General features: G+C 39.2%; 1 protein-coding gene across 8 annotated transcripts in view; it reads right to left on the bottom strand.

Annotated features, from left to right (window-relative positions):
- The window catches only part of CHD9 (chromodomain helicase DNA binding protein 9), an 88,580-nt gene that overhangs the window by 31,016 nt on the left and 34,545 nt on the right, over positions 1-23,019 (bottom strand). For 5 of the 8 annotated variants that reach the window (XR_010465890.1, XM_065028648.1, XM_065028651.1 and 2 more), the window contains exons 5-14: positions 21,145-21,219; positions 19,590-19,927; positions 11,191-11,302; positions 7,683-7,829; positions 6,426-6,494; positions 6,282-6,337; positions 4,037-4,154; positions 3,563-3,649; positions 2,246-2,383; positions 472-593 (exon numbers count right to left, since the gene is read on the bottom strand). Coding sequence is in view for 7 of the 8 variants with exons in the window: in XM_065028648.1 (XP_064884720.1) it covers positions 472-593; positions 2,246-2,383; positions 3,563-3,649; positions 4,037-4,154; positions 6,282-6,337; positions 6,426-6,494; positions 7,683-7,829; positions 11,191-11,302; positions 19,590-19,927; positions 21,145-21,219 (1,262 nt within the window). In the remaining variant the exon portion in view is untranslated. Of the gene's footprint in view, positions 1-471; positions 594-2,245; positions 2,384-3,562; positions 3,650-4,036; positions 4,155-6,281; positions 6,338-6,425; positions 6,495-7,682; positions 7,830-11,190; positions 11,303-19,589; positions 19,928-20,810; positions 21,058-21,144; positions 21,220-23,019 lie in introns of those variants that run through there. The other 3 variants (XM_065028653.1, XM_065028652.1, XM_065028654.1) reach the window with 2 other exon arrangements.

Genomic DNA, 23,019 nt, shown 5'->3' with positions numbered 1-23,019 from the left:
TGAAAGTGATTACATTCCCATTAATACAGCATAGCATCAGTGAAAAGTTAACTTTAGCTTACAATATAGAAAAGTGAATTATTTACTGGCCTTATTTTTGAACAGAGGTAACTTTATCTGAAATACATACTAATTCTAGAACTCATTTTGAAAGACAAAAGTGTTCCCTGGTTGTTCCAAAAATTCAGAAAGCTTGTTCTTTGGTAGAAGTTGCTTTTTCATTTCCTCATAGCCATTGAAAAATTATTTTCAGTTATGTTAGTTTTATTCTCCTAAGATTTGTTTTTTTTTATATTCGTTTGGATAAAAACATATTTGTACACCCAACTGAAGATAATTTTTGTTTTGCAGTTACACCCTTTCTGCTATAAGCAGAAAAATTTGATTAAAACTGTATTCATCTCCAGTAACAGTGATTCCATCCATATGGTTTAAAATTTACATATAAAAAAAAGCATTCCATGCATATACCTATTGTACCAGTTGAACAGAAGCCAGTTAAGTCCCTCCAGTTGGTATTCCCTGAGCTGATTGCCATTTTTGTATTCCCTGGATTGTTCTATCTTCTTCCAGGCGTTTGGAGGCGGTCGGTCCTTTAAGGGAAAGATTAATATGTGTGCAAGGTGGTACACGCTTTATGTTTCCCAAGCATTTTAACCCACTATTTCCTGAGTGTCATTATGCAACCTTAAAACTAGGAAGGTGTCATTTTTAACGTTAATAGCTAATTACTAGCCTGTGGAAACCTGAGATTTGTGTTTATTTGTCTATATAAATTAACATCTTCCCCTTTCCCTTCAGCTCCTGCCCTGGCCACTGCTGATGGCTCCACTGCACGAGTAGCCAGCTCAGGAATACAAAAAAGATTTGTGAGAGGTTTAGTTCCCTGAATCCATTTCAACAATGGATCAAAGATGCTATCAGCATACACAAGACCACGATACAAAGGACTTCAGAAAACAGACTGTAACAGCATCAAGGTCTATCATCTTCATGTCCCTAGCAAGCTAAAGGAAGCTGAGAGGCTGTGTGTGTATATATCTATATATATGTATGTATCTACACATATATATAGATATATACACACGCATACATACACACTAGTTCCCAAGCCTGGAGACTCAGGAGGTTGGCCATCAGCTTAGCAGCCAACTTAGTGCAGAAATCTTGAAGTTTCTCACTGATGCTAGGTAGGATTCCAGCAAAAACCACTCTCTTTGGAGAGCGTCTGGATCTCAATGTGAACTAACACATTCAACTCAAATATTTTTAGTCACAGCTTTTCTGATCAGCTGTAAATTTTTTTTTTTAACATTTTTCAGTATTTCTAAAAGCTGACATTCACTCCAGACTCGTGTGGTCTTATCTGGCAGCTCTGGATTTTAGATTTTCATTTGCTCCCTCTTTATGGCCACCTGGCAGCAGGTCTCGGTCCCACAGCAGCCATCTGGCCACCCCCACACCCGCAGCAGCCACGCTCCTCTCATTTAAATAAATACTACAGAAATGAACTAAATATAATATGAAGACGTTAATCGTGACTACCGTCATTATCGGTAGATGGAAAAACCATTAAAACAAAACAACGCTTACAAATTAATACACTGTGCGTATTCAGTTACGTAAGGTAACTAAGTTAAAACGAGCGTTATATTACACCACACAGGACACGTCTTCCTCCAACAACGACATACAGGACTTCAAACAGAACTATTTTGTTTCCTCCTGGCTCTATGAGACAGAAGACTGATAATTTAAATATCTAACACACTTCCTTATTACATGTATTTTTCTTCCTTTCAGCGAGCCCTTTATGACTAGAAGAAAAATCAAAGCAGGAAGTAATTAGGGAATCTGCCTGACAGATCTCTGTTTGCCCATTTCCTCCACTGCTGCAGCACGAGACTTAACTCTGTTTGCTATAAATGGATGTTTATTCTGTTTTCTCATCTTAACGGTGTTTCGATTCTATGATAGCCAGTTTAAATGTGTTGCTCATCACTCAGTCAAAAGCTCAGAAAGTTCTTAATCTTTTTCCCTAAACAACTGTTTTCTTTTTTAACCAAGTAACCAATTACACGAGACTATTTATCTAAGTCTACCCCAAAATATTATTCTTCGCTAACAAGGCTCACAGGTCCTTTCCACAGAATGTCAATAAGCCTTATGTTTTAACACAACTTTTAAGTTGGGAAAATCAAACCCAATTTGCCAAGACAGACAAGTAAATTAGGTATAATTTTACCAATCTCCTTGAGTCAGGCCTGGAAGCTTGCAATTGTTCAAATTCTTCTATTTTTGCTTGATCTACGTCTTCTTTCAGCTCCCACGTACTGTCTTCGTATGGCAACGAACACCATTTTACTAAATAGTAAATAACAGGCTGCAGAAGAAAATTCTGAATGTTATCAGCTTTTAATTCAGTGTACAGACTGCTAACATGCCTTACTATTTGAGCAGCTAACTTACACGACAGCTGGAAACAAAAACCACATTTTTTATACCCTTTTGAAGATTATCTGTTTAGGTTCTTGTTATCTACCTTCTTATCCTTGGCTTCTCACACTCTGCCACTTGTTGTATAGCCGCTGGAGTACCTTCCAATCCCACTGACCCATAAAGTCAGTCTTAGGTAAGATAAATTACTACATTGGTGGAAATGGCATGGAGAGAATCAATTAACTACAGATGTGCTACCCAAACATCTCCACTCTCCAAACCAGGCCTCCTAAGCCTAAAACAGCTTGAGAAAGTTCCTAAAACTGAGGTTTTACGAACAAAATAGAAAGTTTTACGGGTCTGCTGGGTGACACACATAAGAATTTATGAGAAGTCTCAAAAGATGGAACCAGAGCAGGTTATTTCATCCAGGTTTGTTTAGATAAATAAAGAAACCGGGGGAAAGAAATACTTCTCACAACACCACATTTTTTTCTAGAAGCGTAATAATTCTGCTGCATACAATGAGAAGTAATTTTAACCCCCAACCTTGCTTTAGGAAGACTGAGAAATCACTGGGTGGAAGCTATTCCAGCTATTCCAACAGCCCTAATCAACAACTTTTTCAGTCTTTCTTCTCATCTCACGTTTTTGTTCCGCAAGAGCTTTCCAGGAAAGGTACTTAAAAAAGAGTTTTGATAAACACAGGCAGCCAGTGGACCTTGCCCTCTAAAGCCGGGGGACAGAATTAGAACACAGGGAACCTCCGCACCCTGACTTCTTGTGCTTTTTGCAGCATTTACCTCTTGTCACTTCCAGAGACAGGACAGGGCATCAGCCTTTTGTCAGAACTCACAAGGCAAATGCCAAACCTCTTGTTTATATCAGTAACTAGCTAAGCTTTGTCTACTATGACTTACTAATACTAATCAATATATATGCCTTTGCACTCTGATTTCTATTTCAAAATACGTGGCTAGCATAGGAAATTATAAGATTGTCATGACATAAGTGTTATTGAAGCTTAAAATCATTAAGGTGTTACTCTGAAATGTCCTAAAATTGCAATCATCAAACACTACATGGAAGTGCATCTTCTTGACTTGCTTTAAGATATATTTACCTCACCAGTGTCCTTGTCTTCACAAAGTGATACTTCTAATACCCGGTCTACTTCGACATAGTCAGGATTAAAAGGTTCTTCTTCCATCTGCAATGAAAGATAAAAGAGATTGGTAAAGAGATAAAAAAACCTAGGCTAAGATTTGCTCTCATCATACACAAAATTAATTTAGCAGCTGGAAACTACTGTGGCTTTTGCGAACACCTAACATAATCCTTCCCTCCTTACCACTTTAAGGCAGTTATCCAAACATTTCCAATTTTAAACCAAGCCAAGTCAGGTTAGTTCAGCAGCTCCAGAAGACTTGCTCTTCAAATTACATTAAACAACCAACTTGCTGCTGCAACCAAAAACCCAGTCCTCATGGGAAAGTTGTACTTCTCGACATTCAGCTGTTCTATTTAAAAGCAAACTATTAATCCCAATTTGACAAGGAAAAAAAAAGGCTTTTTTAATTGTGTATTTCATACTCACATCTGCAAAAAAGTGAGCTCTTTGTGCTTGCCTTAGTTTGAATCGTTTTATTTTCTGCTGGATTCTTTTATCCTTTAAAAGCTGTTGTTCTGTGGCCCACTCACAGTGGAGATATGAGCTAAAATAACAGATTAACACATTAGTGAAAGTAAAAGTAGTTAAAATGATGTTTTTGTAAACCCAAAATTCACTCAAAACCAGAACATTTCATCATTTAAGACAGAATTCACTGTGAAGATCGAAGATTTATTCCTCCAAATCATATTATGCATCTAGTTAAGGCAATGTTTTTGGGCTAGAATCCATAGAACTCTATGGATTCAGAAATTGCTTTCATGTGCCCTAAGAGCAGAAACCAGTGTATTTAAAAGGAGCTTAAATAAATCAAGTTTAAAATCTGACACCTCTATCAGCAAGTTCCAAGAAACATAAAGTATTGAATACACTGGATGTAACTTTTTCATGTACTTTATGTGAACCCCTCTGCAGGGGAACGCTGACCCATCCAGCTGAGCCCACCTAAAAGATCAGTGAGGAGCATCAGAGCCCACGGCAAAAGGAACATGTCATCAGATTAGGCTGGGAGGGAAGCAGGAAGAACAGAGCCAGAGGAAGCAGGAGCCGCAGTGCGCACACCATCTAACTCTGCCCCAGGGAGCCCTTCTCCAGTTAGATCACTCCGACAAGTGCACACATTTCTTCCTCACACCCCCTTTTTCATCCATTCTCATCATTTTTGAAGCTTTCTAAAGATGACATCAGACCAAAGAGACAGGCCAAGTGCAAGGTCCTGCACATGGGTTGGGGCAATCCCAGGCACAGATACAGACTGGGTAAGGAGCGGATTGAGAGAAGCCCTGAGGAGGACCACCTCGGGGTGCTGGTGGATGAGAAGCTCAACACAACCTGGCAACGTGCACCTGCAGCCCAGAAAGCCAACCATGGCCCAGGCTGCATCAGAAGTGGGGGCAGCAGGCGGAGGGAGGGGATTCTGCTCTTCTGCTCTGGTGAGCCCCCCCTGCAGGGCTGCATCCAGTTCTGGGGACCCCAACATAAGAGGGACATGCCCCTGCTGGAGCAATTCCACAGGAGGCCACGAAGATGCTGAGAGGCTGGAGCACCACTGCTATGAAGGTGGGCTGAGAGTCGGGGTTTTCAGCCTGAAGGAGAAAAGCTCTGGGGAGACCTTAAAGCAGCCTCCAGTACCTAAAGGGACCTACCAGAAAGCTGGAGAGGGACTTTTTACAAGGGCATGTAGTGATAGGACAAGGGGTGATGGCTTTAAACCAGAAAAGGGGAAATTTGGATTAGATATAACGAAGAAATTCCTCCCCATGAGGGTGGTGAGTTCTGGCCCAGGCTGCCCAGAGCAGCTGTGGATGCCCCATCCCTGGAGAGTTCAAGGGCAGGTTGGATGGGGCTCTGAGCAACCTGGGCTGCTGGGAGGTGTCCCTGCCCATGGCAGGGGTGGAACTGGGTGAGCTTTAAGGTCCCTTCCAACCCAAACCATCCTCTGATATGCTAAGAAATAAAGAGCAGCTATTGTTGGGTATTACTGATTCTAAAATGAAAAAAAAAAAAAAGCTGAACAGTCTTGAGAAACATGTGAATCCAGAGTTTCGAAAAATCACAGTTATGAGCAAGAATGTAATGAAAATACTCAAATATGTAAAACGAAAAATGTGCTTGCCTTTTCAACATAAAGAACTGAGTAATGACAAGACATGCATGCAACTTAAAGTCAGAAAATACGGACAAAAAATATCTTCTTCATTTTTATTTCCTGCTTGTGATGTAAAACCGCTTCTATTACTAGAAGTGTTTTTCTTCTTAAAACAGTAAGACCGACTCCTACATCAGCTTCTCCTACATGTATGACACTGTAAATCTCATCTAGGTTCACAAAATAGCTCTGACTTAAATTCATGAAATTAAAATCAGCCTCAGACATGTAGCCCCTGCTGAATTTAATAAACATATCTTCCCTAAAAATTCTGTTCTTTTGGCAATAATGGCTATCAGCTTATTCATCAGTGCTCGTTTCACAACACTGATAATTTTAAAATTATTACTATCAATATAATGCAGATTCTTAGCAATTTTAAGATCAGATTCATAAAGAAAAATCTCAAAAGATGACAGTATCTGGCTAAAAGTAATCTTCAAACAATACAAAACTTCAGTACATGAATCTGATACTTATAATTTCAGTCAACACATTCAAAGAAACAACTTTAATACTTACTAGTTTTTGTATTTCACAAAAAACTCTTCTGTTTCAACAGTTATCCCAGCAGATATCTAGAAAAGGAAATTAAGGGGAAATGTAAAATGATGGATAAAACCTCTTTTTTCAGATAAGCAACTTTATTCCATGACAATCACTTACTTCTTTCTTTGTTACCCTGGAGGATAAGATTTTGTCTACAATCGCTGCATCTTCTTCACTTGGGTTTTCCTATAAATGCAAGAAAACAACATTACATATTGCAGTAAATGCCCTCTTTTCAAACTCACCAGGCTTAAAACCTTCAAACACCAGTTGCTTGCTAAAAGATCAACAATAAAGGCAAATTTGCCCTCTAACTGTAGCAATCTCTTTAACAGTCCGGGAGTAAAATTTAAAATCCAGGTTAATAACTGGAGTGAAACACAAGCAAAAGTACAGTAGAGTCTGGCACTTCCCAAGAACATCAGATGCAACGCCCACCTGCCAAAGACACTTACTCTGCAAGCAATGGTGATACTGATGCTTTCCAGACACAGACTCACTGAGAATGCCCTCGAGTAGATCTGACCAGTGGACATACCCAGAATTTCATGATATAGATATGGAGAAACAAGAACTCTGGCACACAGGTTAAAAAAAAAAAGAAAACAACACCAACGCAGCATGTGTCAAGCTCAGTTTAATAGATTTTCTCTCAACACAGATAAGAACCACACTGTGGAATGAGGCAGACAAGGTCGTGCCTGGGAATTCCAGCAGGGCTGAGGTGTGACACAGATCTGGGTCTCCAAGGCTGATGCTGGAGTTCCAGAGATAAAGAGCCAATCTTTAAAGGTCAGTTCCGATAAAAAGTCATCTTCCCTCTTGTCTGATTTGTTCCCAATCACACTATTACTCTCCCTCCCTTACAACTCTGGCACTCCTTCAAACAGCTCACATTTTGTCCTGTTTCTTTCCTGACACTATTTACCCAGAAGGGCTCAACAGTTTGAGCACCAGAGCTGGCACAAGTTAAGCAGTGAAGTGTAAACCTGAGGGGAGGGAGGAGTCTCCTTTTGAAAGATCTCAGTAAGCAGAAACCCCTACAGGCTCAAATGATTTTATACTTCTGAAAGTCGTGATAATATTAGCACACAGCTTTTTCACATGCCTACGCCGCATAACAAATTATGAGAGATATACCCACCCTATTCTTGTCCATAACCTCAGTTAAGTTGATGAATGTTTATAATAGAAAAAAAAAAAAAAGGGTAAGAAGCCATTTCTTCCAGTTTTCAAGATCCTAGCAAGACGTCACATTAAATAAGCTATGGCTTAGAAATAACAGTGTATGCCTTCCAAGTTATGAGGTTTATTTACTGAACCCCTTGAGACAACTAGAAGTTTCTTCTACAGAACAAGCAGGTTTTTACTCACCACAAATAACTGCAAAGGCTGCTCAGCAGGTAAAGGGGCAGAATTCTTTTTGATTTTCGCAGAAACTTTTGCTTCTTCTTCCGATTGTTTCCCTTCTCCTTCTTCAGCATATTTTTTCCTTTTAACTTGACGATTTGATCTTCTCTTCTGCACGCACGAGAATAAAAACAAAGGTTTTACCAAAAACTTCCTTTAACACGAATTGCAAGTTTTGGGACATCCACTAATTCTTTAGCTATATGTAAAACCAAAGGCCAATACTTGATAGAAAACATGAAGCGTGTAAATCACAGAGGGATGGAAGTAGCCATACACTGTTTTCGACCAACTAAATTACTTTTTCTATTTCATATAAACATTTGATACTTTTATTTTTAGAGTTCAAAAGCAAACATGGGGAACAAATCTGCTATATAACAGATCTCCCATAAGCATCAGTATTTCAACAGCAATTTCATAACACAATATCACAGCCATGTGTTACAGTCCAATTCAGGAAGCTGAGTAAAAGACACAAAATACACTGAAGTGTCTCTATTAAACAGCGCTACCCAAAAAATGATGAAGATTTCCATTAGCTCAGATTGCTGATGATGTCTGATTTCATGGCTAATAAAGTTCGTTGCTTTGGTAATGTTTTTGTTTCCTCCTCCACCTTCATCAAGCTTGTATAACAGCAGCATTTTGCTTACTTTCTATGTTCTCTCTCTAATCTTCTGCGCTTGCTTCTGCAAGAATCTGAGGACAACAAGCTCAGCCAGAAAAACAGTGTTCAGCCTAAGAAAATAATTGCTTCTCACTCACTGTTTAAGTTCCAAATCCTTAGATTATCAGGATATAGCACATCCTTTCCACCCCTCAGTACCAATATGAGACACTGCACATTTAACCATAAGATTAATTTGTAAATCCATAGGATAAAGAAAGATCGAAAGAATCAAACTAGCTGGGTAACACTCAAAAACACTGCAGCCTGCTTTTGAGAATGGAACATCACAAAAATAACACCTGCAAAGTAAAACTGTTGCTATAAAATAAGTTAATTATATTATACTGAGCTACACAGCGAAGCAGATTTTTGTTCAGGAAAAGCCACTGTTGGTTGCAATACACTGAAGTAATCAGCTGGGAGAAGAACAACTTGCAAATAGAGCAAAACCCAAAATTCTGCGGTCATAACCGGCTTTTGCAGGGCAGATAGTAAGTAACAGCAGAACTGCAGTACGGGAACTTTCAGCCCCTGGCTTGGCTGGTATCTGGTGAAAGACTCAGCTATGCTTGAACAACTGATTTGAGTAAGGCAGAGCAGTAACACTACACACACCGTAAAAATCAAAGAGCGAGCATCACCATTGTTCTAGATGAAGCTGGGACAGCACAGATCTGAAACCGCTCCCTCAGTTTTCCACAATAACGGAGACAGATGGGGTATTTTTCAATAAAAAGTGAGCGCATGTGGGCTGGGGTGGCAGCACAAAAAGAAACTTCAAATTCAAACATGCACATTAATGTGACAGAAAATATCACATTAAAGTTAAATCAACAATAGATTGCTGACAGAAGCAGAAATTTGTTTTTCAAAAATGCCAGCTAATAGGAGCAATGCAAAACGATGTGAGAGTTAGGAAAAGAAGTATTAAGAACCAGGTTCAAGTTTTACTCATTAAGTATTTGTTAGACTCCTGAAAACCTATTGCGGTACTAACCAGCATTTTCAATCCTCCTCAACTACGTCTTTTCTTGAAGTATGAAGGGACCAACAAAACATCAACACACATATGTTCTCCAACATATTAATATATAATTTAAGTTGTTAAAAAAAAAACCCTGAGCATTTCCCTGAGCTGAGAAGCACAGTGATAAACTAATGCTCTAATGCACAAAATAAAGTAGTACCACACATTTTGCCAAGAAATAAATCAACCTATTTAGGGAACACACTTAGAGTGAAACCAAGCATACAAAATGAATGAGGGGAAAAAAACCAAGAAGACCTAAAATTGCCCCCCAGAGCTTAGAAAGAGACAGTTACTTCCAATAGCAAGAGAAAATAATGAAGATGTTTGAAACCTAAATGGAGAATGAATTAATGAAGGAAAGCAACTTATGTCTTTCCTGTGATGCTTTTCCCAAACTCCTTCAGAGACAGCAGTGCTGTGACATTGCGCAGGGTCAGTTTTCTATTCCATGCCACCATGTCTTCTCTCTCTCCCCTCTGTTCTCTTCACACCAGTATCATGTGAGTTGATGATCCTCCCTGTCTAGCTGCACTAGAATTGAAGATGACCCTTGTGCTTAAAATCAAATATCCAAGAAAACAAAAACAGTGAGAAAAAATAAATTATCTTCAGCCTTTTGTATATTTGTCAGCCTACAAATTTATCCCTGAGTACAGAGCACTGCTGATAAGTTACGGTAGTTCAGAACACCAAACCTGCTTTCACCTCCTTCGCTGTACTGAATGGACTTTCTGTAGCAGGACAAACTCCCTGACAAATATATAATTTCATGCTCCCTTCCACGTAACCTTTACCTAAGACAAACTATCCCTTAAATTAATAAAAAGTCATCCTGTGAAATGGCTTCTGATCTTTTTCCCCCTCCCAGAGTTATTATCTGTGAAATACTGAAGGTCAATTCAGTATCACATAATTGTTTTCTGACACCATTATCAAACAACAATTAATTTTTACACAACAAAGCCTTATTTTGAATATTGATTTAATCTCTGCAGATGAAACTGCCACAGGATAAAAACCTGTGCATTTCCAGCATATAACCTTACTTTTAATGGAGCTTGCCCTAAAGCAAGAAAGTTATAGTTCTGTTACTAACATAGCCATAAATAGGATATAAACTCTTACCAACAGCTCATACTTCTTCATGCTTAAGTTTTATAAATTATGACCCTATGCTACTATAATACCAGGGCAATCTATTGGGAAAAGCTCCGAAAGAAAGTCCCATGGGAGGTTTTCCTGCAGGGAGCGACTCCAGCACTGCAATTCTTTCTTGAGCCTGTCCGCGTATTGATCGACTGACCGACTCCTGCGGGTCCAACGCTGCCACAAACCAACTCTTCCCATTTCCACAGCAGCACAGCTCAGAAAAAATACTAAAGTTGGAAACAAGCCTCGAAGAGTGAGTTGCACTGATCGACGTCCTGTCTGTTGGGCAAACCGTGCACTTTCCCCACAAAGTCAGCCCCAATCAGGACAAGGTCCAACTGCCAGCTCAAGTGATGGGTATTTACAGTCTCAAATCTATGGATTTCTGTACCGAAACACAACAGATACAAGCAGGGCACTGGTGTTCCAGCACAGAAAAGGGACTCCGACCTGCAGGATTTTCTCATTTTCAAATGGGAAAAGCAGCTGTCAAGGTAAGGATTCCAGCTGTAAGAGAGTCACTGTCACTGGGTCAAAAGGAGAACAGCTTTTTGGAAAGAGGGGGAAAAAGACCCGTAGAAATACATACAATTTAAAAGGGAAGAAGTCTGACTGCTTACCTGTGAGTCTTCATCTTTCAATGGCCGCTGCGGAGTCTGCTTAGCATCGGATAATTCATCTGAAGACTCGTTTTTTCTCTTTTGCTTCTTACCCAGTGTGATGATTAGCTTTCTGTTCGAAAAAAAACAACCAACACCTAAGGGAATGTCATATACTAGACTACTTAACTTCAAGATTAAAAGTAACACCACATCCACTAGCAATTCCCGTATTCTTCTCAATATGAAACTCCGGAAGAATCACTGCCTGAAAAATGAAAAATATGTCTCAAAAAGCTATAAATTTACAGTAGATAATATTTTCTACTACTCTTATTGAGCTTCTTTACAGGCAAACAGTTACCTTACTATTGCTAACACCTCTGTGTCATACATATTTTTAAACCTATACATGCAAAATCCAACGTTGAAACTAATCAACAATGGCAAACTATGCAAAGTTTGCATAAATACCATCTGCAGATGATGACAGTAAATGATTTATCACAAACCATTTATCACTGCAGAATACATCTTATTTTTATAATACTAAAAATATTAGCTGTGGACAACAATCTAAAATCATTCAAAGCTGTCTGACACACAAAACTGGGATGTTTGAATAAGTCTTATAATGACAAAAATGAGGGAATTGCACAAATACTTTTTGCCTTTTTAAAAAGAAAAGTAAAAAAGAGAAGCTGTATTCACAACCCAATAATCTGTAAGAGATCTTAGAGCCTCTCAGAATATGTTAAAAAACAACACTGCGCTAACTAAATTAGTCACATTCTAATGAAAAAGCACCAATTATTTCTTTGTTCAGATTTAAAGGTTACCTTGTAAATCACAATATCAATTCATCTGATTTGTTTTTAACTAAAGCGTGTCAAAACATTTATTTTTTCATATTTGAAATGTGCCTAATAGTCCTCTTCAAATATGTTTTCAGTGGCATAATTGCAGAATGATGACAAACTATCCAATAAAATCACAAAGAGCTGTCCTAAAATATGGGTTTTTTCTGTAGTATCTCATCACCAGATTCATGTTAACAGAAAATGAGGTAACTGCTCCAGCACACGAGCCTCTTGCGTGATTTTACAGAGCAAGTTTTCTCTTTGATTTGGAGCAAAGGCTTTAAAGGGCTGATGCTGCATGTACAGCACACAGAGGTGATTGTGAACGTGACACACATCTGATTTTTTAAATGAACAAGACTACTAACAATGAAGAAAATGGTTACTAAATGTTCTTTCATCAAATAAGCATTGAGCTCTAAGTCAAGCTGGAAGGTGCCTCTGGAGGAAACCTGGGCCCTGACCAACGCCAGCTTCAGAGCTGGTTTATGTTGCTCAGCCCAGTCAAGTCCTGCTTATCTCAGAGGCTGACGCTTCCCCGGGCAATCCAGTCCCAATTTTGACCTACCACGTTGTGACATGGTAGATTAAATTGCTTCATAATCATTAAAATGCTTCTTTCCAGGGCAGTGGTGGACTCACCATCACTGGAGGGGTTTAAAAGGTGTTTAGATGAGGTTCTTAGGGTCCTAGTTTAGTGTCGGAGTTAGATTATGGTTAGACTTGATGATCTGAGGGTCTCTTCCAACTGAAATGATTCCATGATTCTATAAATGCACATTGCTATGTTAAGCATTTGTATCCGTGCAACCATAGTTCATCCTCATTTCATGCGCTACTGCCTAATAATCACGCTCAGGTTCCTTTTGGGTTCAAGCAGCACAACATGAAGGCCATAACTATCTTACTATGGGTTGTAGTGGCACCCAGCCAACAGCGGAGGATTTTAAGGACGTTCTGGTTTAGAACATGGGATTACTTTCTGATTAGGTTGCTCTAACTGCATCTTTCCTTGCACACTGTTTTGTCCCTGCAGTTGCAGTTGCCCTGTGTTCCCCTCCCGCTCGCCCCTGCAGTCTGACACATCTTGTTCCATTTCTCTGACAGCTTTTGTCTTATCTTGATCTTGTAATTCCCTACCCCCAGTACTTCTCTTCACAAGCATCTCCCTGAAGTTTTAACATCTCTCCATGTCGCAGATCAGAATGTTTCCTCCTCTATTTCAAGACAGTGCCAATGAGAGGAATAAACGCACGGGTTCACTTTTCTGATCCAGTGCCCAGAACCACAACGCTCCTTGCTATCAGAACTTGCTGAACGACAGTATGGTGCTAAAGTCACGCATTTCTATTAGTAAAAATGCAATCTGCTCGTATTTTGGCCAAGAACTTCTAAAAAAGTCTGCTATGTGAAAACAATGATTTTCAGAAGCTTGTAAACTGCATCACTTCTGTGAAAATTTTCCTTCAGATAACAAGTTCTCTTGCCAGTTTATAAATTTCTGCATGAAAGCATAAAGATCCTTGGCTAAAATCCCTTTTTTCCACCCCGAAACAAACTGTTCAGAACAGAAACTATCTATTCTGTTTCTATGAAAAGGAAACAGCACACTGTAGACACAGAATAAATAATCTCACTAGACCCCATTCCAATATCACCTTCTCTTGCCTTTTCAAATTTAAAAATCTATCTTATTACATAACATCTAGAAATACTCTAACAATTAGACAATGTGCATTTCTTCAACATCAATTTCCTTTTTCTCTAACCACAAACTGAAGATTTTAAGAAACTTATACCAACGGAAATGTTTTTTAAAAAGCCATCTCATGAGCCATTAGTACTTCTAATTCTTAGCACGAGAATCTGAACATGGTTTAGATCCACAGAATGAAAAGAACAAGTACCAGCAAGATCACCAGGACCCACTATTTGAGGAATGTTGTAACTTCACTGTAATAAATGAAGCACCAATAAGAATGTTCCATCCCCCTTCTGTTTGACAGCAGAGAATGTGAGGGAAGAGTTGTCAGACCTCTGAACAGCTTTAAAGCTGCAAAGAACAGTTTCCAAAGCCTTCCAAACAGTGAACATGAGAAGTATGAAAGAGGAAAAGAAAGACAGCAAATATGTATTAAGCATGTAAGAAATAGTAAGTATCGTTGGCCTTCAATTCTCACCTTTAATACATCATTTTACTTCTGTTTTCCTAATACAGAGAAACGCTAGGTAACTAATTATTAGTGTCCAAAGCCACCTCCCAAATATTTGTTATATTACTAGCAATAAAACGCTTATGTTATGAACACTATTAGTATTTATCACTAAAAACTTCACTAAAAATCTTATCTATTAGCAAAATACAAAGCAGATATTTCCTTGACATGACAGTATATCCTCTTGGAATGAGAGTTATATTAATGGCACAAAACCAGTTGCTCTTATTCTTTTAGCATATGTTTAATAAACAATACTAGGATGCTAACATCAACCACTGTCTCCTTCTCCTGTTATATTTCAAATTAATAACTTTAGGATTGTGCACAGATTTTTAAAACCCTCCTGTAGTCTTACTGGAAGCAACGGCCATTCCAAGTTCATATGACATTGGAATAATAATGTAAGAGAACAAGTAGTGTTTAGTTATTTATTCGGTAGGACCACACTATTTTGCATGCACATACTTCGCAGTAGAAACTCACTATTACGTCCCTTAGACCTAACTCAGGTGTCAAAACTAGAATGTGGGAGCAGAGAAACCTTCCCCGAGGAGTCACAGCTCAGTGCATGCAGAGGCATCCCAGAAGAATGATCAAATTTGGAATTTGTGACCCATTTCTCATCACGGCAGAAGGAGCTGACGATCTAACAGATTCGGGGAGATCTCTCCCCTTCAAGCATCGATCTGTTAACCAACATTTGCCCGACTGACATGGAACACAACAACCAACTCGCAGTGCCTGTGCCACTTCCAGTTCTAACCGAGAGTACCAAGGCTTCAAACCGCCTGAACAGGGTCATATCAACAAGGAATCATAGAAAGATTGCCTGTCAGGGTCTCGGGTCCTAAAAATGCCCCGTATTGTAAACAGTACACGTGAGACCTACTTCAAGGCAACAAGGATATTTACTTGTTGGAGTAGTGAAGAGGATCACAAAGGACTTGCTGGATTCATTGCAACATAATTCAAGGGTTAATTTAAAAAAAAAAAAACAAACAACCCACCATTGTTCTTTTAGCACATGAACCGATACAGCCATTGCTGATAACAGCAGTTTTGAACTGAAGGGCTACCCCCTGAATCAAACTTCTATCAATTCTTAGGATTTGGGGGATTTATTTATTTAAACTATACAATGATTAAAAAAAAATAAAAATAAAATCCCCAATATACTCTAATGATACTGCCCTTTACATCACAAATGCAGAGCTGCTGCTTTTCACAAGGGCCATGATATTTAATTTCATGTTTGAGTAGGTGGGAATACATTGAGTACTATAAAACCTAATGCCAATCTACTTTTTTGAACAACAGAATGCTCAGAAATTCATAATTTTTCTGCCCTTCATATCAAGTACTAAGAAACAGACTTTTTAGCTTAAATATTCATCACCTTAAATGGAAGAAATAGAACTATAATCAGTTAGAAAAAGCTTATAAATGGAAACCAGTTCTCTGCAATAATACTGAAGGTTTAAATAGATTCCTAAAGATCAATGCACCTTGGTAAATAGCCAGGATATAAAAAGTGGTTCTGCAGGTCTCAGAAAAATTGTAAAGTAAGTTAATTTTAAAGAATTAACTTGATCGGTAATCAATACATAAAGCAAAGTAGTTGCTTAATTTGGTAACGCTAAATATATTATACATGCATTCTTCTAGTTCAAATAATTCCTGTCCTACGCTTACAATGTTCTTGGTAATAAAACAATTTACTCATTTCTCTTCACCAATGCTTATGGCACAGCAACCTTACTAATTACTGAAAACACTTCTAAACGGTTTGACTGAAATTAACAGCATTATAGCTTTGACTTCAACAGGTCAGCATTTAAAACCTTAATTCTCACCTTTACAAAGAAACTACGGCCTGCCTGGAAAGTAACTGCTAGTAATTTAAAACTAGCAGTGGTAAATGGGAAGGAATCGTGCTGTATTTTTTTCTGTACACGTAGATCTCAGAGGAATCACTACGGAAAATGTAAACAGTTAACACCAAGCCCCAAAGACACATCAGTTGTGTTTAACCAGCAAGGAGAAGACGGTTCAAAAAAATCATCCTATCCCCTCATTTAAGACACAGTAGTTAAAACTCTTCTTGATCCTACATGAGGGGTACTCGATTTCTGTAGAAGCCGTATTGTGTTACATCCAAAAGCACACTTGTTTTTCCAACCTGATGGCTACTGGGCAGATCAACCAAGGTCTGTTGAGGAACCAGTGTTCCAGCTCTGCCAGACCAGCAATGCAGAACTTATCAAACTGCAAATCCTCCCCAAGAGCGATACAGGACACGGGCTACACAGACGCGTCAGATCCTTGTAAGACCCCAGCAAAGTTTAGGATCACAATCTAAATAAGAGGTTGCTGTTCGAGTGCTGGACTAGAGAAGGTACAATTGTGCTTATTTTGGATGGGTTGTGTTTGATGCCAGCAGAGATGTGAAAGATCATATTAAAACCAAACAGTCATTATATATATAAATATATATAAATATATATATATTTTTGTTGATAATTTCTACTCTTTAAGCTCTATACTTGTCTGCAAATCCAACTGGAGTCACCTGAAACATGAGTCTGACTTATAAAAGAACTACAGATGGTAACAGTTTATAATAGTTGGAAATTGTTGATTTATCTTTTTAATCACGAGGGGACTTCTTACTGTCATTGCGTTTGCTTTCCTGCTTAAATGCAAGCAATATCATATATACAGTTTTGCTATTTTTAAAGTTTTTCTCCTTATTGGGGTAAAAAAGAAAAAAACAAACAATATTTTTCTCTTCCAAATTTCAACATCTCAAAGATCCTTATTTCCAAGAGAAAACCAGGATTTTTCATAGAACTGAGGTCCTCTCTTCCCCTTCTTGCCCAATAAAGCACTTGTCTTCTAAAGGTATTACTTTAGCATGGCTAAATTTTCTCCCAAGATTCAGTCAGAGTTTTTTTTATTTTAAGATAAGTGACAAAAATCAATGTAGCAACCCACACTTTTAAAACCCCAATCCTATTTTTGACATAACAGTAATTTCCAGGATGTGCTCAGATTCATTAAGAGATATTTTCCTAAGAATGTAAGATAGGAGGAAACCATTAGAAGGGTTGCTTAGCCTTCTAGAACCTTTATTGGTTATTGGACTTAATTCTGTTCTTCTCTAATAAAACAATTTTATTAATCACACAATTTCTTTAACCACCCTTGAAATGACATGTATAGTGATTCTATTCTTCTTACGTAAGACCAATAGTTACATTAGCACAGAAAACAGTCTGATAGGATTATTTATTAAAAAATATAATCAAGGCTGCCTTGCAATTACTGCTCTTCAAAACCACTGTAGTATATTCAGGGCTAAACAGCTAATATTGTATTTATATAAACACATACAATAGTGCTAACACAACATAACGCACGAAGCTGCCTGGATACCAAAATGAAGTATGTGGATGCCTCAAAGCATTTGATCTACTGCTGTCCATCAAAATCCATAAATGCTGTAAAATCTGTAATACGTGCCCCTAGAAGACTCTCTTCACAGTCCCTTAACAGGATCTGACTGCTACATCTTTAGCTGTGTGTCCTACGTAGTTAAATTAATACCTGGCAGCATGATTAAGTTAATGAGGGTGCTACTGGGGCATTAGTTGATTAAACTGGTAAATAACAGGAAAACAAACATCCACAGCTCAATGTAAAATTATGAAAAGCTGATCATACATAATTAAATGGGAGTCTTTCTGCCAGCTTCACTATAGATGAAACACAAATATCATACTTAAAAACAGTTTGAAAAATGTGTATTTCTCAACTGATGGTGCCTCACAAGATGTTGAAAACTGATTCTGCTGCACACAGCTGAGCGTTGCGTGATGACACAAAACTGAATTCGGAAGTATAAACCAATAATTAGAACTATAAAATAACAGCTTATTTCCCTTGTCTGATTAAAAATACTAAAAAATATTATGGGAACTATGTAGCACATCATGAGGATGATACTTTGGTAGGGTTGGTTAACCATTGATAAAAAGCACACTCAGGGCAATTCACATAAAGCTGCAGAAACTGACAGCAGCTAAACAACAGTGTGTAAGTCTTCTGGTTAGACAGACCCACAAAATGTCTATTATATAACATAAATAAATTCAGAAACATGAAAGTGAAATCAACTTTGGAAGCACGTATCCAAATTCCCTCTTTAAACAAGCTGGAGAAAAAATAACATGAAGCACCAAACAGTGCTCTATGGAGTACTATGAGAGGCATCTATACGCCATCCCATAACCAGAAGAGAAAGAAATCAAGGCCATGAAAGTTCAGGTTAGAAATCACGGTGAGTTTAGAGTAGTAACCTTTATAATATGGGATAACTTCTCAAGGAAGCTGTTGACTTTGAACATGTAAGAAAAGCACTGATTTCAAGGGGAAAAGAAAGAAAATGCAGAGAAATGGGCTGATTAAAAGAGCATTCATTTCTGCTCCATATACATGAGAATATGCATATGTATATGAGACATTTCAATCTGGAGAGAGATGCCAGTTAATATTTCCGTTACTGCAAAAAAGAGCACAGATTTAAAAAATCAAGATCAGACTGTAGCTAAGATTCCATTTCAGGTCCCAAGTGACATGGTTAATGCTGGAAATTCCAGCCTTCCCTTTAAAAGCAGCCCGGTGCACCAGGTCAGCGCTGCAGTCAGCGCTGCCACCTGCTCCATCCTTGGAGCTTGGTGACACCAAATGCCTTTGAAAGCTCCTTACCCCGAGGTATCCACCCAGCTGAGTCCACACGATTTTCAAGAGGACAGATTAAATTGATGTGACCGAGGACTACAAAGTGCTCACGATACCAATCTTCCAATATGCACTTTACTTTTGATACATGTGATATCTGTAAGAATATTAACTTGCTAACAAGTTCATTAAGCTTCCAGTTTCTCCCTGTGCAGTTTATCATATCCACTGTATTGAAGATACATGCCAAGATTGATAAAGATGGCATTTATAATATCAGATAAACTTAATTTGGAGTCGGAACAGATTACAACACTAGATGAAAGATACTTTGGTCCCGTCTATGCTTCAAAGTAAGTACAGAATATTTTAGGATATGAATTTAAAATAATTCCTTTCAAAAGGACAGTCCTACAATGATTTTATCTGAAGAGAAAACAGAGCATTCTTGTTCCTGAATGAGAGAGTCCACACATGGACTTAATCAGCAAGAATTCTGTGTAGGCAGTGGAGAGAACATTTTATCCTCAGTAAGCAGTTTTCATTTTAATCAAGGAGTTACAGTCTGAAGAGAAGTAAGAAGACATTTTAATCTACTCACCCAATTTTTGTTTTCTCTTTAATTTTGGACGAGGAACCAGTTTTCGGCTTTTTGCTCTCCTTGTCCTTTGGTTTGGATTTAACTTTTCTACCCTTCTTTTCCTCCTTTCCTTCAGCTGAAACACTGGGGAAGTTTTCAGGACTCATTACCCGTGGAATGTTCCTCTCTCCTCTTTCTTTTGCTTTTGCAATCGCTTCAGATATTATGCGATTTGCCTTCTCTTGTTTACTTTCCAAATCTGCTTTCTTCTTCTGCTTCTTTTCAGACATTGCCCTCACCTGGGTATTCTGCAACTTAGTATATGATCCTGAACCATCAGTCTTCTTGGAGGAAGGAGGCTGCAGCAAGAGACAAAATGTGAAATCGCCTTATTTTAAAAATATATAAAGATTTATTGAACAAAAAAGTAACAATGCTTTTGATCCGTATATGCATTTAAAAAAAAAATGAACTGGGAGGGACTCACGCAGACACAAAAAAGGAGGAATTCTGTTTATACCCCTGAATGGTGTGGGTTTCAGAATAACTGTATCAATTGTGGGTTTACACAAGCAATCCACATACTTGAAAATCAGTAAAAAAACCCCACCCTTCTAAAATTCTCTCAGCCTTCTCTCCACCGCTGTAGTTAGACACCCTGATCCTTAACCTTTCAAGCATTCCCACACATTTGCCACACACCTCCAGCATCCCCAATACATGTTCTCCCAAAATGTGACCAAGCTCAGATCTCCCAAGGGAACAGCATCGGTGTTCGGCCTTTGGGAGGACACCCGGGCCAGGCACCTCAAAGCAGACGCGAGATCTACGAGACCAACTCAGTGCCGAACCGACGAGATGCTCCAACAAAATCGAGGTTAAAAAACAGACACAAGATAAAACGAAAACCAAAATTACATAGATCTATATGAATTTAAGTACCAGAAAACAATATTTATGTTATTTATATCAACACAAAGTCAGCGCCTTAGTTAGAAAAGGTAATCTGTTTTTATTTGCAGGTTTTTAATCACCGCTTGATTGACGCAGACTTGTTTACAGTGAACGCAATATTCAGATGATCTCTTTAAAGCGGCCAGAAGACATGTTTTTGCTTCCCTCCCCCCTTGAGGAATGGAAAGAATTTCCTATTCAAACAGACCAAAAAAAAAAAAACCAAAAAACCACCACACCAACAACCGAAAAACCCAGCAGCAGATAACAGTTGTGTTACGTTCTCACCCGTAACGCCTCTGCCTCCAGCCCTCAGAAAAGCCAGCGGGCATTTCCCGGCACATTGTGCGGCCGCATCCAGCGCCGGTCCCGGGCACCCGCTCCATGGAGCCGCAGCCGGGCCGGGCAGCGCCGGCACTGACCCGCTCCGAGCGGGGGAAATAACAAATAAATAACAAATAAATAACAAACCGGCCCCGGCCGGGACCGCAGCCGCCAGCTCAAGATGGCGATGCAGCGCGGCTCCCGCAGCAGCAGCCAGTAATAAGGAAGGTTATTCAATCCCATTAGCCTTTTAGCCCGAAGAACCCCTCCTCCTCCCACTCATTCAGCCTCCACTTACCCTTCCTCTTGGCCTCTTCACTGAAGACATTTTTGGCGGCAGACAAAGGCTTGCCCTCTGCTTTCCCAGGCGGTGCTCAAGAGAAAAGCATTGAGAGAAGATTTGCTAAATGGCCTATTTAGCGAGCCGCAGCCGAGAGATGCAGAAGGCTCCACAAACACACATAGTGATTTATCACCATGTTCCTCCCGGGCAGCGCGGGGCCCGGCTCCCCCCTGACCCCCGCGCCCCCCTCAGCGCCGGCCGGCCGCCGATCGCCAGATCCCAACAAAGCGGGGAAAGAAACGAACGCACAAAGCATCAAAATGCATCAGCGTGAATATTAGAGATGTCGTTAAAAACACGGGCTCCTTCCGCGGAAGTAGGCCGGCAGATGGTGCTACCCGTTATTATTCCAGCAGGCTCCGCAGTTTAACCCCCAACGGGCCGCTCTCCCCGCCGGGCGGTACCGGCATTAACTCCTGCTCCTCCTGCCCCTCCGCTCCCGCCGCTCCACAAAGCGGAAAATCAGGGAAACTCAGCGGTTTTCTGTCTTAGGCTTCAATTCATGGCGACTTTGCAGTTCTGGCTGCCTCATGGAAACAGGCCTGGGGGCGGCACAGGAGGGCAGACCGACAGCTGCCTGTCACCTCCACTCATCTCGCTCTCCAAAATACTTCATAACATTTTTTGTTTGACACCAAATTCATTACTGTAAGCCCTCAGCAGTGATCGTATAAGCATCTGCTGACAGACTTCCCTGCTTCCCACAGAAAATGGAAGAACTTAGGTTGATTTTATCGCTCTGCCCCCTGCCCAGACCTACAGGAGCTTCCCCGTCCCATGCGACGCAGCAAACTCGGCTCCCAGGTTGTTTTAAAGTGATATTGTACAACAGGCAAGCTTTAAAATATGTATTGTCAACCTATCAAATGAAACCAACAATAAGATATGATAAGGTTTCGTGAAAGGTTATTAAAAAACCAAGAAGCTTTTGACAGCATAGCTCCATCCTAGCAACACCCTTTATTCTCAGATGCCCATTAAAGAAAGAAGATCAGGATTCAATTTCTATTTTCTTAATATGTATGTATACCTTTACCTTGTGATACATATGTGCTTTTCCCTAGAAATTTTAAAATACTGCAAGGATTTTGAGATTGTTAAGACTGGGCCTTACACTTCAGATTAATTTCAAAATGTTAATTGCCTATGGAAAACACTAGTGGTCCCAGTACATTAAAATAATTCTTCTCTTAATAACAGCACTCCAAAGATATTTTTGCAAACACACAACTTAATCACAAGGATTATTACTAGATTTTAATTTTACTTTTGAGAACTCTAGATAAGACGCTTCTATACTATAGTTACAGTATCTATAACAAATTGCAGTGATTTATCTTTTAGGGTTATTATTTCATAACTTAGTAAAAATGCTAAAAAATGTACTATTTTGCATTTTGAGATCAGCTAAACAAAAATATTTCTAACGTACTCTTGTTATAATATCAGTTCTGAGCCCAACACTACTAAAGCCAGTACAGTTAGAGGATTTTAAAAACAAATTGGTAGGTTTTTAAATATTCCTGGGCCAGAAACAAACAAACAATGCCCAGTAATTAGGTGGGCAATATAGAAATGGTGGGTTTTCCATAACTCTTTTGGAATAATCTTCCTAGATTATTCCTTTAAAACAAAGTTTCTTAGGCTACATTTCCTCACAGATCAAAGCTGCCTCCCAAGTTATTCCTCAACAACTTCTACTGCTTTCTTACTGGAGAATTGTGAGTATGCTGGACGAGGCTACTCAATGTTTCAACTCCTCAGGCTGACCCTCTGCTTCTTGCTCCACACTATTGCTTCTAAGTTATGGCTCCTGCCCTGCACAAACAG

Source organism: Columba livia, chromosome 13 (genome assembly GCF_036013475.1).
Source record: "Columba livia isolate bColLiv1 breed racing homer chromosome 13, bColLiv1.pat.W.v2, whole genome shotgun sequence".
Lineage (NCBI taxonomy): Eukaryota > Metazoa > Chordata > Aves > Columbiformes > Columbidae > Columba > Columba livia.
Note: the sequence above shows the minus strand (reverse complement) of the source record. Positions and strands in the feature narration are given on the sequence as shown.